The 10,677-nt window shown below is 33.7% G+C and overlaps 1 protein-coding gene across 2 annotated transcripts; it reads left to right on the forward strand.

Moving 5' to 3' along the window:
- The first annotated feature begins 328 nt into the window (after positions 1 to 328).
- Positions 329 to 10,300, forward strand: p2rx4b (purinergic receptor P2X, ligand-gated ion channel, 4b). Of its 2 annotated transcripts, XM_087262915.1 has the most exons (13): positions 329 to 503; positions 1,812 to 2,030; positions 3,131 to 3,278; positions 5,053 to 5,124; positions 5,208 to 5,280; positions 5,971 to 6,067; positions 6,145 to 6,225; positions 7,213 to 7,354; positions 8,712 to 8,848; positions 8,949 to 9,042; positions 9,131 to 9,196; positions 9,281 to 9,388; positions 9,498 to 10,300. In XM_087262915.1, the coding sequence occupies exons 2-13, from the start codon at positions 1,900 to 1,902 to the stop codon at positions 9,531 to 9,533; spliced, it is 1,185 nt and encodes a 394-aa protein (XP_087119041.1). In that variant the 5' UTR covers positions 329 to 503; positions 1,812 to 1,899; the 3' UTR covers positions 9,534 to 10,300.
- The last annotated feature ends 377 nt before the right edge of the window (positions 10,301 to 10,677 follow it).

A 10,677-nucleotide genomic window follows, 5' to 3' on the forward strand; every position in this document is an offset into this window, starting at 1 on the left:
ATCTAAAAGGGGTTATAAACTGGCTTAATGTTTTGTTTTTCTTCCTTCAATAAGCTTTTTTTTCCCACTTCCCTGTTTTGAGGCCATCTCTGAGAAAGTCCAGATATATTGTCCTACTCTAAATAGATTTGCTATTTTAAATGGGTCAAAGACAGTTAATAATTCTTACTTTAATTTATTCACCATGCTGATAAATGTACATTGTATAGCCTCCTCCTGTAAACTCTTTATTAATAATAATGAAAAATGGGCATTTAAAAACCAAATCCATAATGGATATTTTAAAATAAACAAAAACCGTGTACGATGGAATTTTTATAAACCTCTTGGTCATTTATGAGTGTGTGTGTGTGTTTCTGCTGCTACTGTGTTTATCCACAACCAGGCTCTGCTCAATATGATCTTCAACAGCGTGCTTATTGCTCCTCTGTGGCTCAATCTACCATGTAATGTGTCAATGACTGGGCGGAGCCACAGAAGCATTGATGTCCTTTTTATTGCAGGTATTTACCCAGATAGGTACATTCAGGATCTGACATTTTCTGAACCCGCTGTCAATAAAAGCTGTTATTTCAGTAAAAATATTGTCTTAAGCGCTAAAACTTTTATTGTTATAAAGCAAACTATATCAGTATTAGCGGTAATTTTAAAAAACAATCAAATATTTTTTCCCTAGAGGATAGTCCACCAAAAAAGTACGTTTTCTCATCCTCTAGTAGTGCACGTGTGTGAAATCCAGTTCCTGCAGGGCCGCAGCTCTGCACAGTTTAGCTTTAAACCTAATTAAACACACAGGATCAAACTAATTGAGTCCTTCAGGCTTGAAACTAAACTATGCAGAGCTGTGCTCCTCCAGGAACTGGATTTGACACCTGGCTCCAAACCTTTATGAGTTTCTGTATCCTATTCAAAAGAGGACATTTGGAATAATGCTGGAAATTTAAAGGTGAGGGATTATAAATATAGAATTAACTGGCTACCAGTTTCCAACATTCTTTAAAACATCTTCTTTTGTGTTCAACAAATAAGTTTTTAACAGGTGGGTGATTTATGAAAAAACCCCTTTAATGTTTAACTTTACTTTTTCATTTAAATGTAGTGCAGTTACATCATCCCAACGAGCACCTTGATGTCAGAAGACATTAAAAAACATCATTTATTTGATGTCAAAACCTTGACACCCATTTGAAATTCACACATTGATGCCCTTTTAATAACCAAAATAACAACACAAAAAGTGTTATATAAGAATGTTTTATTCAAGCTTTAATTCTAAACTCCAAATTCACACTGGATTTTGGATCTACCTTGATGTCAAAACGACATCAAATTGACGTTCAACATTAGCTTAAAAAAAAAAAAAAACACGCACAGGACTAATCAATTTTTGATGCTAACATTAGATATTGTTTTGACGTCCAGGTAGTCAATTGATATCAAGGAGATTTGCATTGTGACAATTGTTATGTCGTTTTGGCATCAGGATTCCTGCTGGGTTGCACACTCAGTGGCAAAATATTAAATATTTGTATACTTCATCAGATACTTGATATTTTCCTTTGTAATGACAGCACGTAAGGTGTTCAGGAGCACACCTTCACACTTGAACACTTCACAGTTGAAGTGTTTTAGCCGCTTGATTTGCATAGGTTTTACACAACCATAGATACCGGCTTGCAAATGTGCAAAGCACGAACGCTACTGGCCATCTAACAGGGTTTAACCAAATACCTGCATAGTGCATATCTAAACACGTTCCTTATTCATGCATCACAAGAAATGACATTCAAAACATGTGTAAATTCTTTTAGAGTTGTTGTAGATGTGAGGCTACAGGATACACACATGGCTTTCTGATCTGACATCAAGTGCAGGATCCCAGTGAACATTTCTTCAACAATGGGCTGTTCTGCTTATTGCTTCCACTGTCTTTTTGATCATGGGACACCGGTCATTCTGGTTGTCAGTAGCAAAAAAGTGGGATTCATCTTCAGACTGTTGCAGCTATGCATCATCGTATATGTTGCTGTGTGAGTATATTTCAACTTTAAAAGAAATAACGATTGCATCTGTTTGTGTTTATCTAATTGGTTGAATAAGAGTGAAATTACATTGACATGCTAAAAATGTACTTGTAGAGTTGAAGTCAGAATTATTAACCCCCCTTTGACTTTTCTTTTTCTGTCTCAAAAATTTTCCCAAATGATGTTTTACTGAGCAAGGAAATTTTCACAGTATGTCTGATAATATTTTTTCTTATAGAGAAAGCCTTATTTGTTTTATTTCGGCTAGAATAAAAGCAGTTTTTATTTAAAAAAAAAACATATTAAGTACAAAATTATTAGCCCCTTTAAGCTATACATTTTTTTCGATAGTCTACAGAACAAACCATGGTTATACAATAACTTGCCTAATTACCCTAAACTGCCTAGTTAACCTAATTAACCTAGCTAAGCATATATATATATATATATATATATATATATATATATATATATATATATATATATATATATATATATATATATATTTAAAGCTGTATAGAAAAATCTTGAAAAATATCTAGTCAAATATTTACTGTCATTATGGTAAAGATAAAATACATTAGTGATTAGAAATGAGTTAATGAGTTAAGACTATTATGTTTAGAAATGTGTCAAGAAAATCCCTCAGTTAAACAGAAATTGGGAAAAAAATAAACGGGGGGGCTAATAATTCTGACTTCAACTGTATATGTATCAGTTGACCCTAATATTATATATTCCTATGAGGTTTGAAGTAAACAAATGAATAAACACATTTTAAAGAAATCTTCAAAAAAAAAAAAAAGAAAGAACTTCCTCATCATTTGGTAAGCTTTTATGAGTTTATTCTACTGAACAGAAAAATATGTCTTGAATAAACAATATAGCAATATTCTGAATTAAAGGCAGCTGACATCCAAATGCTTTCCAACATTCTTCAAAATATCATATTTTTTCGTTCAGCAAAAGAAAGAAACTCACAAGTGGAGGATGAGTAAATGACAATTTAAATTTTTGGGTGAACTGTCCCATTTGTGAATGTCGCACTCACTGAAATTTCTAGCAGTCTTTAGGGTTCAGGATATCTCTGTGTTGTATTTTTTAAGGTATGTCTGCTGGTATAAACGGGCCTATCAAGAGAGAGATTCAGTGATCAGCTCAGTTAGTACGAAGGTGAAAGGAAACATTCTGACCAATTCATCTGCTTTTGGAACTCATGTTTGGGACACTTCTGAATATGTCATCCCACCACAGGTACCTAAAGTTTGAAAGGAACCCTTAGAAAATTAAAACGGTTTCTCTGAGTTATAGTTTGCAAATTGAGTAAATTGCAAGTTTGTTTGGTGTCTAAAGTAATTTTTTTTATAATGTTCACATTTTAAGTATATTTTATTCACTTCAAACTATTCACTTAATTTTCATGCATGAAAATGTTCCAAAACCACTTCTTTTGAGTGTGTTTATCAAAAGAAATCACGACTTTATTAGTGTCATGGGTAATTACCATTAAAAGGGTTTGAATTGTGAATTTTGTTGCTATTAAACTCTGATAATAGTGTTGACATTGCATAACAGAATTGACAATTAAAAGAAGTCAGTTCTTCTTTAGTAAACAAAAAAGAAAATATATACCTGTGTTTGGCAAATACTGTATAATTCATTAGTTGTATGTTTTCAGTACGACACTGGAATGAATTTCTGTTTACTCTTTATTGGACATCCGATTCATTGGAAAAACTCATTGGAAAAATCCTGGAATGTTATTACAAGATTTTTGAAATTAAAACATAATTATATTGTAATCAATGTTAAAGTGCATTCTTAGCCCAACAAAGGGTTAAAGATTTTTGTGTATTTATTTAAAAAAAGCTAAATATATCTTCAATATTAATCACCCATATGCTTTGTGTTCAAATGAAAGATCTCTCCTTAAAAACTAATTATTTATTCATGTCATTCCAAACCCATAAGGCTTTCTTTCTTCTGTGGGCCACAAAGCGAGACCCTTTTCACAAGACTGTTATAATTGTTAATGGTCATCAGCATTTAAAATCCTTGAACATTTTAGACAATGTATATTTTATGCATTTATTATCATCTTTGCATCAAATTCCAACAAACAAATTACGGCTTATGTGAGGCGTTTCTAATGAAGGGTCTGTGGACAGTAAATATGACGTTGTTCTCTCTTCCGTCTATATAAACATTTAAATAATTAAACAAAATCATTTCCAGCATGATCATATCATCCCAGAAATATATATTTATGCAATAGGAACATTATTTGTCAGTGACCTCTGACCAGGGGTGATCAAACCTTTTCTTATGAAGGGCCAAAAAGCACACTTGATTGAGTCCAGTGGGCCGAAGGAATATATAATCGCCATAGATAATTTCATCATTTATTTAATAATATTTAAAACATTGCTTTATATTAACTAATACAGCATCTTTCAAATATTTTATAATGAATTTATTACAGTAAAAACAAAAACAGTATCATTTATAACAGAATTGAGTTCTTTGCCTTATTTGCTCACCAATGTAGTCTGCTGAGTCCTCTATCCGCCGAGTGACATTATTTACATTTAAAAAAAATCTGATTTATTTAACAATTTAATGAAACATTTAATTTCAGTTTTCTTTTTTGTAGCTAAGCAAAAAAAAAATGGTTACATCAAATTAGAAATATGATCTCTTTTAAAGGCATTCGTCCCAACCCTCTCCATTCTTCTTAGATGAGAGGTTACAATGGGCCAACTTTGGCCCATGGGCCTACTTTGGGCATCTCTGCTCTTAATGGTTTAAAAAAAATAAAAAGTATAATTATGCTTTCCTTCTGCTTTGAAATCACCATAGACACACTTTCCAAATAAACTTGAATTTAATTGCAAGTGAATGAAATGTAAAATTGATATCACTATTTTCAAAATGCTATCTTCTTTTCTGTTCCTTGAGGTCTTGAGTTGAACTATTCTTTATACTCAAGATTGAAACACTCTTTTCCTTGTTTTTTTTTTTCTTGTAGGGTGAAAACTCTTTCTTTGTTTTAACAAATGCGATTGTTACTCAAGGCCAAACACAGGGCAGCTGTCCAGAGGTATGATAAAACACACTAATGCTGTCAACTTTTACTCATGAAAAACTATTGCTCATTGCATTATGACTGATTCCATTTTACAGATTCCAAGTGAATTCACTAATTGCCAATCAGACAGTGACTGCAAAGAGGGACTCAAAGAAATTCGTGGCAATGGCATGTATTCATGTATAATAAGTTTTTCTGTGCATCACACTGCAAATCTTCTTTGGCTCTCAGTGAAGGCAGTCACACTTTTTCCCACTCCGTGCCATATTTCTTCTGGCTGGCTCCTCTTGTCTCGTCTTGTTCTATCTCTGCAACTCCTTGCATTGCTCTCCAAACAAATAAGAAATTATGGATTTGATCAACTGGTCTCTGAACGCAGTTGACACCATGTTGACGAGAAGTCTGTGTTCGGGGGAACCCAGCTGACCTGCGGGTACGTTTGCAGCTGGATACATGATGAACAGATGGGAGAAGTAACGTGTTGTGTGCCTGGCTGCTCTGTCCCTGGAGGATATTTACGATATCTGTCTATTCGGAACTTTGATAACAGGGTTTCTTCTAATGGGCTTCAACGGCAGTCTGAGAGTGGCTTTTTTCGCCTCCCTCTTCCCTAATGTATCTTATTTTCTGTTTCTAAAAGCTACCTCTCGTTGACCTGTCCTTGCCTTAAATGTGTGATGTTTGTGTATGGTCGGGGGGTCCAGTTTCACTGCATGAAAAAGTGTATGTGACAGGCTTTTCATCATCCTTTTTCCCATCATCAAAACATTTGAGAAACAATTTGATGCCACAAAGCAAAAAAGTAAAATCAAATGAAAAATGGTCATCAACATCCTTCTTTATGTGTGATCCACACAGGCGTTCAGACGGGCAAATGTGTCCAATACTCTGAAACCATCAAAACCTGCGAGGTCCTGTCATGGTGTCCTCTGGAAAACGACACTGTCATTCCAAAGTGAGTGTTCAGTAAAAGTGAACAAGTTTAATGCACAATTGAAACTGGGAATATTAATAAAGTTTGTGATTGTACAGGCCTGCTCTTTTGAGCGCAGCGGAGGATTTCACCGTGCTCATCAAAAACAACATTCAGTATCCAAAGTTCAAATTCAGAAAGTAAGTACACTAATTAGTAGTTCAGGCATTTTATTTTTACAAAAATACCTGTTGTAAGCATTTTACTAAATGAGAGAGTTCAGCCAAAAGTTAATTTATACTTAAGTAGTTCTTAACTCTTTGAAATTTCTTTATTTCCCTGATTTTTAGTAGCAAGAAAAAAATACAGTTAGAATCAATGGCTGTAATAATAAAACTTTATCAGGTTCTAAAACGAGTTTGGCACAAGTGGAGAAGTAAATCATTGTAAATCAGTTTTCATTTTTGGGTGAACAATCCCTTTACCACATGCATTTTTCCAGTTACAATTTATATACTTGTAATGTAGCTGTTTTTTAAATGTCTGCAAAGTTTAAGGGATCAAAAAAGTCTAAACTGATTCTTGTTTTATTTCTATAACCGATCTGTAACACTAGGCATATTTCCATGACATTTTCTTTTAAATTTTATCTAAAAACTGATTTCACAAATGTTGCTGTAACTCCAGAGGGTAAACCTTTCAAAGTGATAAAGGGCATAGGGATGAATGCTTCCAAGTGGCAAGGGATAGACATGGCACCCAGTACACAAACCTTTATGTTTAATATGTGCATCAGACAACTTCAAGGCACACCCCTATACTTTGGAGCATCCATTCTAGGGGATTGTGAATTGTATCATGCCCAAGGGAGTAATCATGCAACTTTTACCTATGCTATATGATTTGTGATCTATGTATAAAAAAATTGATTTTGTAAAATGTGAATTTTTCAAATTGCCAGAAAAACTACCTCATGGATGTGTAAAACGTTTATAAAATAACCGATTTCAGTCTTTGAGCTCAACACATAATCTAGCCATTTCAATGATTGCTAATCTAAATGCCTCTGACTGGACATACACTGGCTGATGGCTTGATGTGTCCTGGCCTCTAAATGATCACTAGTTAAGATAGAAACATTCTTTCTATGTTAATTTGATCAAAGTCTTGTTTTGTGTCATTTCTAGGCGAAATATTTTGCGTCACATCAACTCCACATACTTGAAGAACTGCACATTCAATCATAAAACAGACCCGCACTGCCCAGTTTTCCGTCTGGGAGACATTGTGACCGAGTCAGGAGAAGACTTCAGTATCATGGCTCTCAAAGTTTGTATCATCAAAAATGATACATATCTGCTGCACTACTGTTATTTATATGCATTACTGTTCAAAGATTTGTGGTCGGTCGTTCATTATTTTATTTATCAAGGATGCATTATAAAGATATTAATTTAAAATGTAAATGCTGTTTATTTTATGATTTAAATATATAAAGTATCCTGAAAATAATTAATGCTTAATAATAATATCGATTGCATCATTTATTGTACAGTATGTGCACTCAACTATAAAATCTACTGTTTAATATTAGGTACTTACATGATTAGGCTTAACTATAGGTGTAGGCATTCACTACTAGTAATTATTTTCAAGTTATTTAAATTACTCTAATATGTATAAAGTATGTAAATGCAGCACAGGTTTGTAAAACATAAATTACTTCCACTAATGCTTCTAAAGAATCAAATCAGCATATTAAATGATCTGAATAATCATGTGGCACTGAAGAGTGGAATAATAATGCTGAATTGCATTTTAAAATACAGGAAAACAGGACAACTGCTTTAACTTGTAATAATATTTCAAAATAACAATTGTCTTTGTTTAAAAAAATATTAAATTTGGCTGAACACAAACTTGTGAATACGCAACCCAGGCTCATTCTGAAAACATACCTCTACATATATTTCTAGAGAGCGCCAAATACGTCCTAGGAGCTACGTTTTTTGCAGTTTTTGCGAATCCACCAGGGGCTGCTGTGTACACTTTTTGAGATCTCAAATTTTTCTCACTAATGCTATTCGCACTTGCTGTTCTCGCGTAAATCCACCAGAGGTCGCTGTCAATTGATTGCTTGACAGTCTGATAGACTGACTTACCTTAAACCCAACCAACAGTGTTTTCAAAAGCACAGACTAACCTGCCTAACCACTTTCCTAAACCCAGTGGACAGTTTTAAAAAGCAATCCAGAAAAAGAAAATCAGATTTTTCAGATTTTACTACATTCTCACTCTGTTAAGGACTTGTTTATTTTATTTTTTGGCTTCTGTTTTTGTTTTACCTGCTTTCTGGAATGTTTTTCACCCAACTCAAACCCCGTCGTTGTGGTCAACTCCGCTCTGCATCTGAAGTTCGCCAACATACATGGCGCGCTACTGAACAAACTGGTAACATCGAGAAAGCCATCCATAGGGAAGCGGTCAGCTGGTAAGCCTGAAAAGAAACGGCGTCATACTGCCCCGTATTGTTTGTTTTAAAAAAAGAAATGCAGCCTTGTAGACTTCTGACTACATAATTTGCAAAATGTATAGAGGCGTAGGTTTTCAGAATGAGCCTATGTTGGTTTTACATGTGTATTTGAGTAGTTCATAATGTGTTTTTTATATATAAATATTTTAAAAGGGTGGCATTATTGGTATTTTCATTGACTGGAGCTGTGACTTGGACTTCAATGAACGCTTCTGTGTTCCCAAGTATTCATTCAGGAGACTCGACAACAAAAATCCTGAAAATAATGTTGCCCCTGGTTACAATTTCAGGTAAAGGAGTTAATTTAATTATCTTTTTAATGATCATTGTAGCATGTTTTGCATCTAAAGCTATCTTTATTTCTTAACGTATCACTATTCGTCCCCACAGATATGCAAAATATTACATGAACAATGAAAACACTGAAACGCGGACACTGATAAAGGCCTTTGGAATCCGCTTTGACGTCATAGTGTTTGGGATGGTTAGTCTGCTACTTTCTATTCATTTGACTTCATAATCAGCATATTTTTTTGTCAACCTTCACTCATTGGATTATTCTGTCTCTGTAGGCTGGTAAATTTAATATTGTGCCCACTATTGTGAACGTTGGTGCCGCTCTTGCCCTTCTTAACCTGGTAAGCACTGGTTAGGTATTTTAATTTAACCACCTATCTACATGAACGCCTCTGATTCAGCTGTGTGTCCTTGCTGTTTCTCAGATGAAGGTCATCTGTGACTGGTTTATGCTTAATTGTTTGAGTGATAGCGAATACTACTCTAAACACAAATTTAAGCATCTCAAACCAAAGGATGAAAGTGAGACATTTGTGAGTAGAAGACTGTTAAACAGTTTTGTTTGTTATGTTCATTATATCATTATATATTTAACTTTTATCACTATATGTATATAAGTACATTATGTTTTTACTGTTATAGAGCTTCACAGACCAGAGCTCCTACGGGACTCCTTGATGGAGTGGAGTGAACACTTAAAAGCATCAAGATGGAAAATGTTATTTTCATTTTCATACACTGTCATTCAAATATTTGAGGTTTGCGATATGATTTCAATGTTTTTGGAGGTTTGTTCACCAAAGCAGCATTTTTTGAACAACAATACAACAATAACAAGAAATGTGCTAAATGATGACAATATGGTATCATTATGTCTACAATACACTGAATCCTGCAAGCTGGCATTGTGCTAAATAATGCTAACAACATGTTTACAATGTTAGCAACATGCTAAATCAAGCTCAACTGTGTTTGTAGTAAAATGGTGATTATACAAATAGTCTTCAATTTGCCTAAAACAATGGTTGCACTTTACTATAATAAAAATCATGGTTCATTTTCATGAGGGAACACACAAAACATGCTAACATGCTCATGATAACATGCAAAACATTTCTGATTTGATGAAATGTGTAAGCAACATGCTAAATAAAGTTGAAAACACGTAGCTAGTCTAAGTATAACAACAAACACATTGTTAACAATATGCTAAAATCATGCTAATATTGCTAAATCATGTTAAACTCTATCTATCCATCCATCCATCCAGAGGAGAATCTCCCAGGGTTTGGGTTAAACTTATCTTGCAACATAAACTGAATTGATCTTTTCACACTTACTGATAATTGCTTTTTCTGTCTTGTCTGTTCATCTCCGTAAATCTACTTTGACACATTATGTACTGTATAACATTCTGAAATAAAGATGACTTGAAGATGACAACATTCCATCCACCATGAACGTTTGTTTGCCAAACTTCTGTATCCAGTTAGAAGTGTTTTCTATTATAATAGATGTTAAAATGTAAATTGTTCTATTCCTGTGATGGTAATGCTGAATTTTCAGTGTCATGTGATTAGTAAAACTTTACAATATGGGACATGTAGTTAATGTATTTACTAACAAGAATAAATAATGAACAGCGAATTATGTATTATTAATGTATTATTAATATCAATGGCAGTGCTTGTTGACATTAGTAAATTTTCGCAAATTAACATGAAATAACAATGAACAACTGTATTTTCATTAACATTAACAAACCTGAAGACAATCTTTAATAAATGTATTGCTCGTTGTTCGTTCGATTTATGAAGTACAC

Source organism: Danio rerio, chromosome 8 (assembly GCF_052040795.2).
Source record: "Danio rerio strain M-AB ecotype USA chromosome 8, GRCz13ab, whole genome shotgun sequence".
NCBI classification, from domain to species: domain Eukaryota; kingdom Metazoa; phylum Chordata; class Actinopteri; order Cypriniformes; family Danionidae; genus Danio; species Danio rerio.